Here is an 18,511-nt window from a genome sequence, read left to right on the forward strand (position 1 = left end):
CCCCCGGGTGGAAGACCCAGGCTGGACACCAAGGCAGGGGCCTGAGCTGTCCCACGAGCCTGGGTCCTTGCCTTCCCTCCCCGCTTCTGCCCAGGAAGGCCCCCGCCAGGCTCCCGCTTACCTGCAGTGGAAGTGTGTGGTCTTCTGTCCGTAGAACTGGCAGTCGGCTGTGCCGCAGTCCTCGGTGGCTCGGAAGCGCTGGAAGCCGTCGTTAATGAGCTGGGTATTCTTCTTGTGGAAGTTCTCGTGGGTCATCACGTCGGACGTGCTTGTGTACACCTTGTTACAGCCCACCTGCACAGGACGGGATGGCAGTCAGGCGAACGGAGGCCAGGCGCTCCCGGGCCGAGGTCGACACCACTGTGTGTGGCTGGGGCCACTGACTTCCCTGCTCAGGGAAGCTTTGGCACCTCCGACTTCAAACTGGAGGCCTCAGGATGTCGATGTAGGAAGCAGAGTAGAAAGCCTCCAACACCCCTCAGGCCTCCACGGAGGGACCAAGTGCTGCTGGGGCCTGGCTCCGTCTGTGCTGAGGGTCAGGGCATCTCCGGAGACCCAGGGCACTTTTTGGCCCAGGGGAGGGAGCTGCATTCTGCAGGAGTTGGATTTTGAGTCCCAATCCATGGCCCTACCTCTAAAACCCTCAGTGGGTGGACAGGGGCTGGACCCTGGAGGTCACCTTTAGCCCAGGGATTTGCTTAGTGGACAGTCCCTGGGCACGGGGCCCTCCCACCCCACCCCAGCCGGGCCAGGAAGGCAACGTTGCCATATTGAGTAAAAACCCGTGGAATCTGAACACTCTCGTAGGCTGGGCCGTGCCAGTGTCTGCACCATCTCAGAGCCCAGAGGGTGGCCCCCCTCTCCTCGTGGCCCAGGTTGTTCACAGAGGCCATAACAATCCCTGACAAATACCGGGGGAGGCACAGGGCTGCTATGTGCAACCCAAAGTCGCTCCTCCTGGCCCTGACACCTTGAAAAAGCCCAGACTCTGCGTGGCATTAAAACAAAGAATTAAACAAAAACCTCCTCAGGAATCATTTGCAATGCTGCTCTTGGTGTTAAAGCCTGAAAAATGTCCGTCTATATAAACAGCTCACTGAATTTCATCCACACCAAGTATGGCCATGGGGAAGGCCCCACCCTGGCCCACCAGACGCTGCCCAAGCCTGAACCCCCAGGACCCTCCTGGCTCGCTGGCCATCCTTGTGCTGGGCCAGGGGAAAGAGAGGCTCCCGATCAACTGAGGCCCCTGCCCATGGGGCAGCCCTGCCTCTGGGAGTCAGGGGCTCAGAGCTGGGAGGGCCTGGGCGGGTCCTGCAGCTGCCTGGCGGGCCCGGGTGTGGGAGGCACCTGCATGCAGTGATAGTGGGTGCTCTTCCCGTTGAGGTGGCAGCCGTGGTAGTAGACGCTGCAGTCGTCCAGCGGGCTGAAGCGCATGAAGCCGTGCTGCAGGGAGTTGTCGCGCTTCTTGTGCATGTTGTAGTGGCGGATCACGTCCTGCTTACTCGTGAACCTCTGCCGGGAGACAGCGCCGCGTGGGCAGGAGCCTGAGCTCCCCCTCCGCCCTTCCTCCCATATGCCAAGAGCACCTGGGCCAGGTGCTGGCCTCAGGTCTCCCTAGAAAGAACCCTGCTTGGGGTCAAGGCAGCCCAGATTGTCCAAGGCCAGTGGCAGGCACACCAGCCCTTGGAGGGAACCATCCCAAAGGTTCTAGGACCATAGATTCTTCCCCGATGCTCCCCTAGGTCCCCAGTGGCCATCCCCAGGAGCACAAACGATGCATCGGGCCAGGCCTTGACGGCAGGGGCTCTGATGCTGACAGCTCATCCCGCCCAGTGCACCTCTGGACTAAGGCAGGCTGGGATCCCTGGCAAGCCAGAGGGAGCCACCCCACACAGGCTGCCCCGACTCTCCCCCCACTCACCAGCCCCGCGCTCACCGGCGGGCAGCCTTGGGCACAGTGGCACTCTGGCTGAACCTCAATTTTATCATCTTTAAGATGGGGCAGTAATGCTAACCTTCTAAGGCCACTGCAAAGAGTCAATTAGGCAAGGCTCATAGGCTGGCTGGCATGGCCCTGGACAGGTGGGAGGCTCTCAGTGAAAGGGAACTGGAATGATCACCACTGGGACCCGGTCACTGGCCCCCAATGGTAGGAGCTGCTCTGTCAGCAGGAATCAGGGAATGTGGGCAGGCTGGTGGTTTTGCAGGCCCTCTGCCTGCTCAAGTCAAGTTTGGGTGGTGCGACTAGAACTAATCCCCCCACCCCGACTGCTGTCCCCCTCCGCAGACTTCTAAGTGCCTCCATGCTGTGCTGGGCGGGGGCGGGGGTGGTGGTGGCGGGGAGGCGGGGCCCATCTGGCTGTGGCCGTACCTGGTAGTTACACTCAGGGTCAAGGCAGTGGTAGTGCTCGCGGTACTGGTAGGCACAGTGGATGTGGCCACAGTGCTGGCTGCCCGAGAACCTGGAGGGAGGAGGGGTGGGGTCAGGGCCCTGCTGTGGGTGACAGTCCCAGCCCCAGCCCCGGCCCCAGCCCCAGGGGGGGACTCTTCGGGCCCTGTATGGGATGTGGAGGGGAGGTGAAGTTGCAGAGGCCCAGGCAAGTGACTGGGCCTGGCGGGAATCCCAGGCCCATTGAGGCAAAGAGGCCTGGCCCCAAGAAGGGGGCAGGACAACACTGAGGTGGCCAAAAGTCAAAGTGGGGGGAGACAGATGGGGCCCGAGCCCTGGGATGGAAGGGAAGGCAGGCGCCCCCTCGGCTGCCCACCTGTCTTTTCTGCAGGGGCTGCCTGCCCCACTCCCAGCCCGCCCAGCTCTGGCCAGGTGCAGAGACCCTGGCTGGGCCAGCCTGGGCTCTGATGCTGAGAGGTGTTAAAGGGCTCTCTCTGTCCCGGGCTTTTCCTGACACTTGAAACAGTGCAGAGTTATGAATTTTTAAAGCACAGCATCTGTTTGGCTTCCTGCAGCAAGGAGCTCACTCTCCAGCCGCCGCCACCACCACCAGGAGCCTGTGCTGCCTCCCAGGAAACCCGTCCTCCTCCAGGCCCCAGGGCCGCTGGGACGTGCCTCCCACAGCCATGGTGACGGCTGGCCGTGGGGAGGCCACTCTGGAGAGGCCACACTATGACGACTGTAGAGAATGGGGTGACTCAGCCCGCCTGTACCCCTCCAAGAGTGATGTGAGATTGCAGGAGATGCAGAGAGAAACCTCATACTGTAATGGGAAAACCACGTGCAAACAAATATTTAGGCTGAAGTGGCCAAAAGGGCCATCTGCGGAGGCACTAATAATAATGGTAATAATAATACCACAGAGGAGACAGCACAGGGCAGAGCTGAAGACAGAGTGGGACAGGGGGGCGGAGACAGTGGGATGGGGGTGGGCAGAGACAGAGCAGGACAGGGGAGCAGAGACAGAGCCGGACATGGAGTCCGAGAGACAGAGCGGGCGGGAGGAACCTGGAAGATCTGTGGACAGACAGGCGCCGGCCGCTGTGTGCTGCCCCATCAGAGGGCAGGCGGTGGGGGGTGGGGTGGGGGCGGGGGTGTGATTTGTGTGATTTCGGGGAATCTGTTGAGGCGAAGGCTCTTCACTGCCAATCCCACTGCCTTTGGGACGGAAAGAGGTTGGTCTGGAGTCAGGTGGTATCAGAGCCTCACTGGGGAAGTGCATTGGGCTGTGTCAGAGAGGATGACAGCCCACACCTTCTCTCTCTCTCTCTCTCTTCTTCTTTTTTTTTTTTTTTTAAAAGAGATAGGGTCTCACTCTGTTGCCCAGGATGATCTCAAACTCCTGGCCTCAAGTGATCCTCCCATCTTGGCCTCCCACAGTGCTGGGATTACAGGCATGAGCCACTGCACCCGGCCTGCCTGCCTCTACCTTCCCAACCCTGACAGTTTCACGGTGGCCTGCACCCTACGCAAGGCTCTGTGTGACAGCAGGACCCAGGCAAGCTGGGGGAGCTGCACTCACCTGTGGCTAGGCCCTGCGTCGGGACCCCAGCCCTACCTGGGGGCACAGGCTGCTGAGGGAATGTGTGGCCTGGACTACACAGAGCGGAGGGAGGCTCTGAGACGGGCGTGCAGGGCAGCCCTCGGTGCGGTGGAGGGACTGAAGTGGATGGGGATGGGAGGAGGCAGCTACCTTGGCCCTAGAGGTCAGATGTCAAACGAATGGCCTCAGAGTGCCCGGTCAGTCCTGGCCCCCCACCTTCTCTCCACGGCAGGCTCCTCCCCAGGGGCCTACCTGGCAATATATTTCTGGTAAATGTTTACATCTTCAGTGACGGCTGGTTTATCTGTGGGCAGTCCGTTCCTGGCGAGAGACACACAGGGCACAGCCAGTAAGCAGATGGGGCAGCCTCGTGTCACAGGGGCATCTGGTGGGCAGCCCCTGCCCTGAGGCCCCAGCCCCTCTGCTCCGCTCTGCAGTGTCCGAGGCACCCAGGGTGGGACTGAGGACACCCCTGGCAGAAGCTGGCCAGAGGTTCAACGAGCCCAACTCTGGGAGGGCAGTGCCATCTCGTGCAGGTGGGGCTGGAGCCCCCCTTGGGCACGGGCTGGCAAGCCACAGAAGCCCAGGCTTGGCACCTGGCATTCAGGGAGCATCAGGAGGCCGCTGGCTGAGGGGCACCAGGCCTCCCAACAGGGAGGGATTCAGGGTGGGGGCAGGCAGCTGGGCAGGGGAAGTGCATCCTTCCCCAGGCAGCAGGTGCCACCTCGATCTGCTCCAACGCATGCAGCCCCTGGGGTCCGGGAGCCTCCCCAGGGTACAGGAGGAGCTCTGGGGAAGGGTCTCGCTCAGCCCCACACCATCCACCATTTGACTACCCAGGCCATTCCCCTGCCCATGGGTTCAGGCTGTAAGGGTGTATGTACCTCACCCCGGTCACTACCTGTGCTTCCTGCCTCCCCCAGGGCCTAGGCTCTGAGTCCAGGAGCCAGGGCCACCAGCATGGACCCAGCATCCCCAGCCAGGGTGGTGCTTTCTCAGCCAACCACAGGCCTGCATTCAGCGCTCACGGCAGCAGGTAGAGAAAGCCCGTCATGGGCAGATGGGGGTGGCCGCAGTCCTGGTGTGCATGCTAGCAAAAGGCAGAGCACACTGGTGCCTGGGAGTGTGGGCGTGTGTGGGGGGCGTGTGTGTGGGGTGTGTGCAAGGTGCACGTGCAGGTCCAGGAGCAGGGCAGGGTGCTGCAGGAGGGCTCCCCCATGGTTCTGTAGGTGCAAGAGTGAACGTGAGTGTGGCGCGCACCTGTGTGTGTGGAAGTGCATGGATGGGAGCCTGAGTGTGCATGCGCCTGGATGCACAGTGGATGTGTGTAACGTGTGAGTGGCAGGTGTGTCCTCAAGCACGGGCAACGCCGGTAAGGAAGGAGGCCTCCTGTCTAGTCTGGCTCCCGGCTCTGGGCATTGTGGGGTGGGGAGCGCCTTACTTGACAGTGGAGACGGTCCCCGTGGTGATGGAGTCTGTTTTGGAGAAGGTTGACTTCAGGTACTCGGGAGTGTTGAAGGACAGGGAGGCAGGAGGCTCTGGCCCTGGCCCGGGGGCGCTGGGGGCACTGGGCACGCTGGCGAGGGGTGCGGGAGCCAGGCTGGGGGTGGGCGGAACCTTGGCGGGGCCTGGCTTCTGGATGCCCCGGACGTCGTACTTGGAGGGGCGCCCCACCTTGCCCGTCTTGAAGGCGATGGCCCCGCCCATGTCGGGGCTGCCCTCCCCGGGTTTGAAGAGGTGCAGGTACTTGACATTCTCCAGGTCGTACTTGGATGGCTTCTTGTAGGTGCTCCCGTTCTGGGGCCGCAGATTCTCGCCGGTCTTCAGTTTTTGGATGAAGAAGTCATACTTGGAGGCCCGGGCCACCAGGTTCTGCATCTGGGCGCTGCTGTGCGAAGGCAGGGGCAGGATGGTGGCCTTGGTCTCCAGGTGGGCTGTGCTGCTGGGCAGCCGCAGGCCGGGCAGGGGGCCCACAACCTCCTTGCCCACCCGCTCCTCGGTCTTGGTGCTGGGGGTCGGCCAGGAGAGCTGCTCGCCAGCCTTCAGCTTGCGGATGTACTCCTCATACTTAGAGAACCGCGCCCGCTTGCTGAGGGTATCCTCGGAGGTGGGCAGCATGGAGGAGGTGGCTGCCTCCGGGGTGGAGCCTGCGTGTAGCTTCTCAAAGCTGATCTTCCTGGCTAGCTCGTCCCGCGTGTTCTGGTCGTCGTAGCCAAACATGCCGAGGAACTCGGTCATGGTGGAGGCCGCGTAGTCCCGCAGCGAGGAGGCCTCTCCTGCAGAGGAGGATGGGGGCACATCACCTCTGGGAAGGAGTGGGAGGGACAGGAGGTCCCCCCATCGGGGGCCCCCACCCATAGAGGGAGGGGGTCAGTGTGGGGAGGGGCGGAGCAGGACATGATCTATGGACGTTTGGCTCACTTGTTAGGTTTTACGACTCTTAAATTAATTTGTTTTAAAAAAAAGTAATTAATACTGGGGTAAAATAAAACGAGTTCATCAATGCCAGGAAAATCAATTTCCTAAATGTTCTGGCCGATGGCTTTTCAGTACATTAAACAAAGTTTCATAAATGTCTCCGCTCTCTTGCCTTGGCCTAATATGAAAGAGAAGTCATTTTACTGGAAGTAAGACCAGATCCCAACCTGCCTCCCAGGACAGGGAGCGGCAAGAACCGGGGACAGGTAGGGACGTGGGCCAGTGGGCAGTTGAGTGGGAGCCCACGGGTGAGGAAGATGCTCTGGCCGGGGTCAGGGTGGGCCTGGCTGGAGGACCTCCCTTAACCCCACAAATGAATCCCCTGGGCAGATGAAGGGTCCACTCCAAGCCTTCCTAGGACCTGGCCTCTTGGCCTCCCCACACCTTTCCAGGTGCTGAGGGTCCCTGACAACACAGCTCAGCCAGGGGCACAGGTGTGTGGATGTGCCCCTGGCCTGTGACATAGGACCTGGACACGTCCTCCAAGCCCCTGGCCTCCTCCAGTCACTTGCAATCACACAAGGCTGGGCCACCCGGGGAGGGCAGGAGTCCGGGCAGGGCCTGAGTGCAGCCTCCCCACTGTGGCCACCCCTGGGCACACCAGGAAGCCTGGAGCCACCTCCCCACAGTGACATGCACACACACTCTCACACATCAACACACACGCACACACACAAACCCACACACAGTCACATGCACACAATCACATACAACACACACAGGCATTCTCACACACACCCAGTCACATTCACACAATCACATACAACACACACAGGCATTCTCACACACACCCAGTCACATTCACACAATCACATACGACACACACATGCATTCTCACACACGCCCAGTCACATTCACACAATCACATACGACACACACATGCATTCTCACACACGCCCAGTCACATTCACACAATCACATACGACACACACATGCATTCTCACACACGCCCAGTCACATTCACACAATCACATACGACACACACATGCATTCTCACACACGCCCAGTCACATTCACACAATCACATACGACACACACATGCATTCTCACACACGCCCAGTCACATTCACACAATCACATACGACACACACATGCATTCTCACACACGCCCAGTCACATTCACACAATCACATACGACACACACATGCATTCTCACACACGCCCAGTCACATTCACACAATCACATACGACACACACATGCATTCTCACACACGCCCAGTCACATTCACACACACACCATCCACACACCCATCACATTCACAACACAACACACACATGCATTCTCACACACACCTACACGGTCACATGCCCTCACACACAGCGCACACATGCATTCTCATACTCTCACCCACAGCGTCACATGCACTTACAACACACACATACCTTCTGACACACATGCCCACAGTCACATGTACACAATCACATGCAACACACACGTGCATTCTCATACACTCTCACACAGTCACATGCCATCACATACATAAACCTACACACGGTCACATGCACGCAACCACACACAACACACATGCAATCACACACACTCTACACACCCAGTCATGTGCTCACAATCACACACACACATGCAATCACACTCTCAAATACACCCACAGTCACATAAAACTCATATACTTGCTCACTTCCACACAGTCACATACAGACTCTCACATAAAACACACATACCCAGACACAACACACACACTCATACAGACTCACACACAGACACCACACACTCACACCTCACACACTCTTGCACTCACTCGGGCTCACCAGCTCCCATCCCTAGCAGCCTTCCCACCTCTGCAGACACAGGTACACAACCCCCCGAACCCCTGACCTGGGTCTCTCGGAATGAGGGAGAAGGCGGTCAGTCCCAGGCTAATTCTGAGCTGTTCTTGTGGACCCGCCTCTTCTGCACATGCCCCACCCCATGGCCGAGGCGTGACCCCAGTGCACATGCACACCTGCCTCTTCACTGCCCGCATGCTACATGCCTCCCGTGTGCCATGCCCTGCATCGGGGTTAGGTGCACCCGCGAGACCGAGACCTGCATGGCCCCCGGGGGACACCATGTTCTCTCTGCTGGTGTGCAAGCCAGCCACGTGGGCACACTCGTGGCGGCAGGACCCCAGGCTGACTACACAGCCAAGGGAAGGCGTGGCTGGGGGGTCTCCTCCCAGGCGAACCTGCCAGGCCTGGGATCCTCAGAGATACCTGGGATGGGGCTCTAAAGGGGCGGGACTGGGCCTGGGGAGGTGAGGACACCTGGCGGGATGTGGAAGGAGAGGCTGTGGGCTCCGGGGAGGGCCTGGGACCCGGTTAGGGGAGGAGAGGACAGCCATAGGCAGCCACCTGGCACCCAGGGTGCACGGAGGGACTCAAGAAACCAACAGACAGCTGTTCCCCTGGGGCGGGGCTGGCAGGTCAGCCGCTGTCCTGGCCTCAAGCTACACAGGGTTAGGGGCCCAGCTCGGGAGGAGTGGGCTCTGGCTGTTGGATTCAGTGGCTCAGGGACCAGGGAAAGGGGCTAAAAATAGCTGGAGGCAGCTGAGCCCTCGCTATATATGGCAGAGAAACAGAGGCTTTGAAGGGCAGGCAGCTTGCACAGGGAGGGGACCAGGCAGGGGTCCATGAGGGGGCCCACAGGCCTGCATGGCCGAGCCCAGGGCCCAGAGAAGGTGGCCTGGAGGCCAAGCCCACAGAGGCAGCCGAGGCTCCGCTGTCTGTCTCCTCCAGTGCTCAGCGCTGAGCAGGCAGTCCCAGTGTCGGGGCTGAGGGGGCGAGGCCTGGGTCCCTGAGGCCATTGGCAGTTCCAGGCCCGCCTCTGCCAGCCCTGCTCTCCGCTCTCCACTCCCCTGGAGGAAGGAGGCAGGGGCTGAGGCCCACTCCGCTCCCCGTCAGCTGCAGGCAGAGCTGGCCTGGGTGGGGGTGTGGAGGGGACAGTGGCCCTTATTGCGTCCCTCTCCTCTCCTCTCCTCAGGCCCAGCACAATCACCTTGTGTCTGGCAACGGCAAGGGCTTTTCCTATCAGAGGAAACTGAAGGTCACACTTTTCCTCATTGATCTTGCAATGTTTGTTAATTACTCTGTCACTGATGTGGCGAAGGATAATTAAACAGCTCTGTTTATATCTTATATGCATAATTATGTGGCTGCGCAGGGCTCCCCGCACAGGGAGGAGATGCGCCCCTCGCTGCAGGGGAAGGGCTAGGGGAGCGGGCAGAGGAGGCGCAGGGCACCGGGCACAAGGCTGAGAAGGAGGCTGGGGCAGAGAGAAGGCCCAGACCTGGGGGCTGTGGTCCTGGTGATCCCCTTGCCTGCTGGAACCCCAGGCCCACCCTGCCCTGAGCAGAAGGCGAGCAAGGCTGCTCTGGATCCCCAGGACATGGAGACATCAGCAGAGCAGGGCCTCGGTGCCTCGTGGGAGAGAGGTCAGCCAGGGGACCGCGGCTGGGGCAGCTGGCTGTAAGAGGATATGCTGGCTGGGCTGGCAATCCGTGTGGCCCTGAGATGTCCTGCTGGGAGGGCCAGGGACAGCGGTGTAGGGAAGGAAGAGGAGGCCAAGGGGAGTGGCAGGAGAACAAAGCTTGTCCTGGGCTCCTCCGAGAAAGCTCCGTAAGTAGCAGAATGCGCAGACAGCAGGCTCACAGGCTCATGCTGTTGACCACCGTGCCCCTCTTGTGCCAGGTACTGTGCCCGGTAAGCTCAGGCCTCATAGGTGTGTGTAAAGAGTCACCTACCCACCATCTGTCCAGCCATCTATCCCATCCGTCCATCTATCCACCCACCCATCTATCCCTCCCTCCTTCCCTCCCTCCCCACCTGTCCACCCCTCTGCCTGTGGTTTCTCGAAGACCCACTGTGTGGGGGGCAGCTCCAGCCCTTCCCTTCTCACCTGGGATGCCCCTCCCCATCCTAGTCTCTCCCACTCCAGGAGCCCTCCCTGGGTGGGATGAGGGGCCGGTATTTAGAGCAGGAGTGAGGAGTCGGGTGTGCTCACCAGACACACTGCCCCTCCCCTGCTGGCCTCCCTTCGAAGGCCGGGCACCCACCTGAAGCCTGCTTGGTGCTGGGGCCGCTGTCCTCCTTGGAGGCTGCCCCGTCCGAATCCTTCTCCTCCAGGGCACCACCGTCCTTGGAGGGCTCCTCCGCGTGGTCTTCCTCATCGCTGCACCCCTGGGGCTGCACCATGTAGACACCCTCAGGAGGCAGCTCCAGGCCCTCGCGGGCAATCCGCCCCAACACGGGTGTGGGTGCCGGTTCCTCGCTGTACTCCCCGTTCACCCACTTCTCGATCACCGCCCGTCTCTTGTCTTCCTCGCTGCGGGGGGCCTGGACTGCCCCAGACTCAGGGCCACTGCGCTCTTGGTCCCGGGGCCGCGATGGGCTGCCCTCCGCGTGGGAGCCGGTGTCAGCTCGCTTCTCCACCACCACCTGGCGGCTCAGCTTGGCACAGATGGCGTTCAGCTTCAGACCACCCTTGCGCTTGGGCGCCATGGCGGGCTTGCCTGCAGGCGGGTCCGTGCACCGGGTGCCCTCAGCTGCAGGGATGGAGGAGGGCACGGAGGTCAGAGGCGTGCAAGGCCAAGCACAACCCACCCTCCCGAACAGCCCTGCATCCCCTAAGCTGCAGGCCTCCCCCATCGACCACAGTTCCATCAAACTGCCCTGAGACTGCCTGGCACATGTCTATCTCCCGCACTAGTCTATGAGCTCCTTGGCCGTGCTTGAGAATCACTCTACTTTCTGAGCCTAGCAGAGTGCCTGGAACAGAGTAGGTAGTTCAAGAACTGTCTGTAAATGAACAAATGAATGAATGACTCTTCAACTACAAGGGGCGCCCAGGTCCTGGAGGCATTTCCTAGGCTTGCTGGGCCCTGGGAGGGGGTGTGTCCTTTGACACACAAGGAAACTGAGGCCCAGGGAGGTTAAGGAGCCGGCTATGCAGTCAGGCTGTCAAGGGACAGCGTGGCATTGCTGGTGGCTGGCTCCACTTGGGAGCGTCCTGCCTCACCACACGTTCCCGGGGAGGAGTCACAGAGAGCCAGGGACCAGCTCGTGCCAGCCTCTTGCCTCACTGTCCCGGCAGCACTTGGCTGGCACCCTCCCACCTGAGCACGTCAACCCCTGGCAGCTCCTCTGCCAGGCCAGGTCCCTGGGCTCCACGTGACTCCAACCCTGCTCAGCAGAAAGCAGAGATCTCCTTTTCTCCCAGCCGCTCAGGACCCTCCCAAAGGCCTCCGTGTTCTTCAATCTCCTCCCCGCCTCAGGGTCTTCCCCAGCCCTTGCCAGCCCCCTCTTGGCCTCTCTGTCCATTTCCTGTTGCCACGCCCTTCCCCAAGCCTCAGTCAGGGCCGTCCAAGCGGAGTTCCTCATGGCCCTTCCTAGGGCCATTTGTCCCTGTCCTAGGACCTTGCTCCCCAGCCTCGGCCAGCCTCTGCAGCCCCGGAAGGCCTGGCCAGCCCACTTCCCAGCCCCCAGGAGCTCCAGCTGGCGCAGGGTGGGATCACTTAGATCCCTCACGGAACGCCCCGAAGCGCCGGTCACAGCACCTAATCCCCAAACGTGACAGCCCGACACACACAGCCGGAAGGAAGCCCTCACGAGGCGACTTGACAGCCAGCGACCTCCCTCGCGGCCGCATAGCCCAAACTCTGTCCCTGATAGGGCACCGAGGGTCCTGGGGGGCATACGGCAAGCCCACCCACCACACAGCCTGGGACCTGCCACAAAGGCTGGCGAGGATGGACACACACATGCACAGACACGCGTGCACATACAGTGCAGCCACATGGAATTGTCTGTCTGTCCGTTCATTTAGTGAGCTCCTTCTGTAGGCCAGACCCTGTGGTGGGGCTTGGGGACAGGGCAGTGGCCACAGCAGCAGGGGTCGGCTCACACTCGCTGTGTACAAAACAAAATGTGCCTCTCCATGGCCCTCACGGGAGGAATGGGTGTGTCAGAGTCTCCACATAGGTGGGAAGGCCGAGGGCAGGGCCCCCTGGCTCCATGCTCAGAAAAGGCTTCACTCTAATGTTCACCCCCTGCCAACTTTCCACACGCCTGGAAACCCGATGAGAGGCCTACTCAGGTGGGAATGGTAATACCTGGGTCCACCCAGGGGCCGCATCCCTGAGGTGGACTTGACCCATACGCACAGACAACCATCCCGATAGACACAGTGCCTGGCAGTCCCAGCCAGATCCTTCCCTTGTAGCCAGTGGCAGTACGGACGGGTCACTTGGCCCAGACGAGACAGGGTGATTCCAGCCCAGCCAGGCCCACTGCCAGAGAAGGGTCTTCTTAGCCTACTCCCAGGCCTTCCAGTCCTGTGACCCTGGCTTCAGGGCCTCAGACACTTGCCCAAGCCAGTGCCCACTCTACCCAGGTTTGTCCACGTCTCCAAGTCTGTGCCGCCCACACCCAAGACCCCAAGCACGACGCGGGGCCCCTCTGGAAGTTCTGAGACGGGGCCGGCCCTTGCCAGCCCCCTCTTGGCCTCTCTGTCCATTTCCTGACCACAGGGTCCCACCCGACCTCACAGCTGCCCAGCAGGTTCTGTGACGCGGGTTTCCTCCAACAGGCCTCCGGGGAAGCCGGCCTCACCTGGTCCCCTCGTCCCCTGCCCTCGATGGGGAAGGGAAGGGGGGAGTGGGGGAGCCTGCACTATTTTTACCAGGAGGTAAGCAGCCAAGTGTGGATGGCAGACGGCAAATGAATCTATAAATATTTATCCTAAGGAAGAGGGAAGCAGAAGCTCCCAGGGCTGCACTTGCTGCTGGTGATGCCCCCTCCCTGGGCCCCCACCCATCCTGGAGCCTCCACGCACTTTGGCCCACCCAGCCCAGCCCACTTTCTCCCCATCTCGGCTGTGTGCCTGGCTCAGTCCCTGCCTGGGCCCCCACCAGCTGCGGTGCAGCTGTGTACTCAGGACCCGCCCCCCAGCCCCAGGCCCCTTTGCTCCTGCCGACTCCCCCAGCACCTGCCCTCCAGCTGCCGCACTGCCCCAGCCCACCTGCCTTCCAGATGCTGCCCTCCCTCTCCCTCTCCTGCCGGTCCCAGGGGTGGAGGTGGGAGGCGTGTGGGCCGGGGACACAGGGGCAGGAGGCAGAGGTAGGGCTTAGGTTTGTAAGTGCGAGTGTGTATGAGGCTGGGCGGCGGGAACGGGGGTGCGTTGGTGCTGAGGTCTAAGCTGCCCGCCGCCTTCCGGCCCAGGGCCCTGGGATCCATAGACAATCCGCCCCCCACCCCGCTGTGGTCTGACCCCAGACTCCTGTCCATGTAAACATTCCTCTGACTTTCTTCCCTAAAATATAAACGCCGTGGCCAGGCCTCAATGGAAGGAAGCCATCCGTCCCCGGCCCTGTCACTGCCCCTTTCATCTCCTTCCCGCCACCAGCCTGCCCGCTGCTCTATTTACACTGGACACTTCCTCTGGGAACAATACTGCCCAGGAGGCAGGCTTGGGCCAGAGGGTGGGAAGGCGAGGGGACTCCTGCTCTGCTTCCCCGGAGACGGAGACGGGAGAGGCGAGGGGAGGGGCCGCCAAGGTGGGCTGGGCCGGGGCCTGGGACCCACACACAGCCAGAGCCCACTCTCTGCTGGTGGCGGTGCTCTTGGCCTCCAGCCTCTGGCCCCAGGGGCTCTGGCGCAGCACCAGGGTATGGCCTAGCCTCTGGGGTCAGGGAGTCGTGAGCTCACAGCGGAGCTCTGCCCTGCGCTAGCTCTGGCCCTGGGCGAGATTTTTCCCTGTAGAAAGGTGGCCAGGCTGTGGCGAGAGGGCACCTGTCTGTGCTAAGCACAGGGCCTGGCAGGCATGAACCTGGGAAAAAGCAGCTGAGCCCTGGGAGGGCCACCAGCCAGATGTGGTGCCACACATGGGCTTGAGAGTCCAAGGCTGAGAAACCTTACCTGGCCTGGAAGAGGCAGGGGACAGAGAGGAGGCCGGAGGTCTGGGGCAGGGGTGGGCTGGCCTCTCAGCCCCTCCTCAGATTCCTAGGTTTGGGACCTTCCCTCTCAGGGTGCCACGAGCAACAGTCCCCCAGCAGGTCTCTGAGCTGAGCAGACCCTGCACAGGGTTGGGGAAAAGGGGCATGGACTGGACCGTCCACCTTTCTGGGCACTAAGGGATGACTTGTAACGGCCCAGCGGAGCCGGCACTGTCATTGTCCCATTTCATAGAGGAGGCGGCTGTAGACTCTCCCGAGCCCAAGCTCACCCTGGTCAGGAGCTCCCAAAGGCTGGGACTCGGCCCCATCCCGATTAGGGCTCCTGAGCCGGCCCTAGGAAATCCCAGGCCTCTCTGCGGGGACTCCTTCCCCTGCCCCGTCCCCTCCTCACCCTCACTTCCTGTTCCCATAACACGGAGCCCCTTAAAGTGTTAACTGCGGTGGGTAAAATGGTGCAGCAGATTGCTACAATAAATAATTTACTGATATTTATAAATATTCAAATCAGCCGGCTTCAGAAATCGAATGAAGGGAGGGCCTCGGGAGAAGGCCCTGTTATGGCATGAATCTCATCACCCCCTCCACAGGCTGGGGCAGGCCAGGGCTCCTGCCAGCTCTGGGTGAGAGGGGCGTTCCTGTAGCTGCATCGCATCCCCAGTCCCCTGATCTCACTGCTCTCTGGAGGTAGCCTGCTCACCTGGTCAGGGCCAGGCCCCCTCCCGCAGGCAGCCTGGGTTCAAGGGGCGGAGAGGCTGCAGTGCCCACCGCCCATGGCCCTGGGTCTCAGAGTTGCTTGTCCTGCCTCGACGGTCGGTGGTGGGGTGGGGGGGGGTTCTGTCCCAGGGGGCTGGGCAGGCCTGGCAGCCCCTCCCCAGCCATGAGTAATGTGTTTTGGGGCCGGGCTGCCTGTCAGCTCCCAGGCTCCGGGTGCTTTATGGGCTCTGCTTGGTGGCTCTGAACTCCCTGGTAGGAAATAAAGTTCTCCCTGCGCGTCCCTTCTAAACATTTCACTCAGTGGAAACGGTGTTTAAGAAAAATGAGGACATATTTCTTCCTAAGGATGCAGTATCCCCTTTGGGCGGCCTAATGCCCACTGTATATCAGGAGGTGGGGAGGCAGGGGCCAGGAACCAGGGCTGGGGCCCTGCCTTCCCACTGCCAGGCAGCTTGGAGGCCACTCTGGTAGCTGTCCTGGGCCATGGTGTCTGGGGCCATAAAGCAACTGGCATCCTCTGAGCACCTTGTCTGTGCTGGGCGCCTTACAGTGCCACCTTGGTGATGCCCCTAGGATCCCCACATGGTCGGCTGTCCTGTCCATTCCCACATAAGGAAGCAGAGGCGGCAAGGCTGGTAGCTGCCCACAGTCAGTGCTGGAGCCCAACTCCCACCAGGCTCAGATGCCCAAGGTCATAATCTTCAACCCCACCTGTGTCCCCCACAGCCTCCCACCTAGGCATCCTGGAGTCAGGGGCAGGCGGCTGCTGGGGCTTCTACCCTGCCATTCACTTCCAAACTTGTAGCTCACAGGCCACAAACCCCAGTTTTGGGGTGCTGTGCTGGTGTCCTTTCAACAACCTCTCTCTGAGCGCCGTGTACAGACCAGACCCTGGGCTGACGCCTCAGGCCGTGATGTGGGCGCACCAGCAGCCCTGGTTCCTGCGCCGCAGATGCTCAGTTCAGACTTGGGAATGAACACTTCAAAGCCAGTACAAGAGCCGTCTCTGTAGTGGGCATCAGAGGTGCCACAGGAGTGGCAGGTCTGGAGGCCAGCAAGGGCCAGGAAGGGCCTAGGCATCTACCCCTCCTCCCTCCTCTACCTCACAGCCCATTTCCTCCTGAACGGTTCCTTCCCCATCCTTCAGCTGTGACCCCTCCCCCAGCCAGGACCCGTCCCCCTCTTGGACCCAATTCTACCCCCAGCTCCAAAGAGAAGGGCCTCCAAGTTCTGTGGGAGGAATGGTTGTTGCTCCCCAGGGGTTCAGCCAGGGCCCTAGGGGTTCAGCCAGGTCCCCTGGCCCTCAACAGCTCCAACTTGGGTGGGGGGCATGCTTGGCCACTGGGCCCTAGCTTGCCCCACTTTGTTTATTTATTTATTATGATTTTTTTAGTCCAGTTAAAAGGTTTACTATCCAGACGCGTCTAAGTGGCCTCACTTAGCGTAAGTAACTCTATAAATCAGGGGAACTGTTAGCATCCACCGCACAGGCTGGCTATCAATCTCCCCCAGGTCACAGCCGAACAGGAAGGGGAGAAAAAAGAGTTACCACCCAGGGGAGATTTAAAACACACACACTGAGCAAACGTGCACAGACCACGTGCATGCCTGTGCGCGCACACACACACTCGGACGCCTGTGTTTGTACAATCCTGTTATATTCACACGTGCACATGTAGAATCTGAGAGTGCTGTGTGTGGTCGTGGTAAAAGAACACAAACATGGCTCCTGCAGCCATGAGGGGAGACAGATCTGAGGGAAGGGGCTTTGGGTGAGCCTAGGACCCCCAGGGCCAGGCTGACTCCCAGTGCCTGACCTGCGCTGCTCCGGGCAAGTATCTCTGGAGGGCAGTGGAGGGGGTCTGATTGGTCCCCTCCCCTCTCTGTGGCCCCCACCTCTGCCAAACCCAAAGGGCCCAAGCTTTTCCCTTTCCCAGCCCCAGGTAGGCACTTGGCAGAGGCGTGGAGCCTGGAAAAGGAGGCAGGAGGCTGTAAGCTGCGGGCCACCCCAGCGGGGCATGATGTCACCGTGGGTCCTCACTCGCTATGCCGAGGCTGGCACACCGCAGATACGGCACTGGGCTCAGGAAAGGCAGCATCATCTAAACGGGTGGCCGAACGCCATGCAGTGCACTGGAGGGCGCGAGGCTAGGACGACAGCAGAAACACCCTGCCTTTTCACGGGAGCAGGTGTGGCTGGCTGGGTGTCCACACAGCCTGGACTGCCCTGGAGAGGCCCCAGACCTAGAGAGCCCCACAAGCTGTGCCATGCTAGAGACCGGAGTGGGGAAGGCGGCTCCTGGCATCTCCTCTAGGTCCCAGAGACGGACACGGGCAAGGCAGCCCGAGGTGGGGGACCTGCCCAGGCCACCTCCTTTCCCTGCTTGCCCAAGAGGCCTCCCCGGCTCACCCGCCCGCCGCATCTCCCCATGAACTCTATTTCTCTTTCCTCTCTGAAAACAACTGAGCTGTAAATACTGTTTAACCTTCTCCCCCCTCCCCCCCCACCCCCTCCCCTCCGCACTATAAAAACACAAATATGCCATAACTCAGCCGCCCGGCCGCCCAGCCTCCAACATGCCCCGCGCCCGGGCCTCTCAGGAAGGTCATTACAAACGACTTTCCGATTCACTGCTCCTGAAATAATTTTGTGTATTAAAACCTGAATCTGCACTTTCTGGGGCCGAAAGCCTCGCTTAATTATGGCGGGTGTCCTTGGGACGGACAGTGATCCTTCACTCACCAGCCCGCGCTCCAGCCCTCCGCCCGCCGGCCCGCCCCCCTCCCCGGGCCCAATCTGTTTTCAAAGTGTGTCTGCCCTTTATTAAATTGTTTTCTTTTCCACATTATCAGTTGCCATGGAGACCTCATCTCTCGGATTATTTGAATTTCATTATATCTATTGATTTGGGAGCATTTCATCTTTTTTATTGTTTTTCTGTCAATTTTCAAAACGAATAACCATCTAATTTGCGTCAGTGCTGATTATGTTTGTCCCTCAATAGAGGTCGGCAGCTGCGCTGGGGAAACAAATCAATGAAAAACCATCATAAAACTCCCCACTCCAGTCTCCAGGATGTGTGGGTGACATTCCACGCCTGCGAGAGACACACTCATCAGCTCCAACTTCGGCGACGGTGGCGGCGGCTCCGTTCCACGTCCGCCTCCTTTGGCCTTAATATTTAATTTCGCGATTTGGGGCATTATTAGTGGTGTTTTTATTAGCGCGTGTGCCTGTGAGTGTTTGGAGGTGGGCTGGCGGTTCCATTAATTTGTGGGTGAGGCAGGGAAGCCCCAGAGGAAGGCACGGCGGACGGCGTTGGGGTGCAGTGGCGAGTGGAGAAAAGAGGAGAAAAGCTCCAAGAGGGGCGGGAGCCT

General features: G+C 60.5%; 1 protein-coding gene across 2 annotated transcripts in view; it reads right to left on the bottom strand.

The window, feature by feature from the left end:
* Nucleotides 1-18,511, bottom strand: part of CASZ1 (castor zinc finger 1) — a 160,824-nt gene that overhangs the window by 17,692 nt on the left and 124,621 nt on the right. For both annotated transcript variants that reach the window (XM_030805723.1, XM_030805722.1), the window contains 6 exons: nt 10,523-11,011; nt 5,437-6,271; nt 4,248-4,316; nt 2,375-2,465; nt 1,351-1,515; nt 122-294 (listed from right to left, as the gene is read on the bottom strand). In XM_030805723.1, coding sequence (XP_030661583.1) covers nt 122-294; nt 1,351-1,515; nt 2,375-2,465; nt 4,248-4,316; nt 5,437-6,271; nt 10,523-11,011 — 1,822 coding nt within the window. The remainder of the gene's footprint in view (nt 1-121; nt 295-1,350; nt 1,516-2,374; nt 2,466-4,247; nt 4,317-5,436; nt 6,272-10,522; nt 11,012-18,511) is intronic.

This window comes from Nomascus leucogenys, chromosome 24 (genome assembly GCF_006542625.1).
Source record: "Nomascus leucogenys isolate Asia chromosome 24, Asia_NLE_v1, whole genome shotgun sequence".
NCBI lineage: Eukaryota > Metazoa > Chordata > Mammalia > Primates > Hylobatidae > Nomascus > Nomascus leucogenys.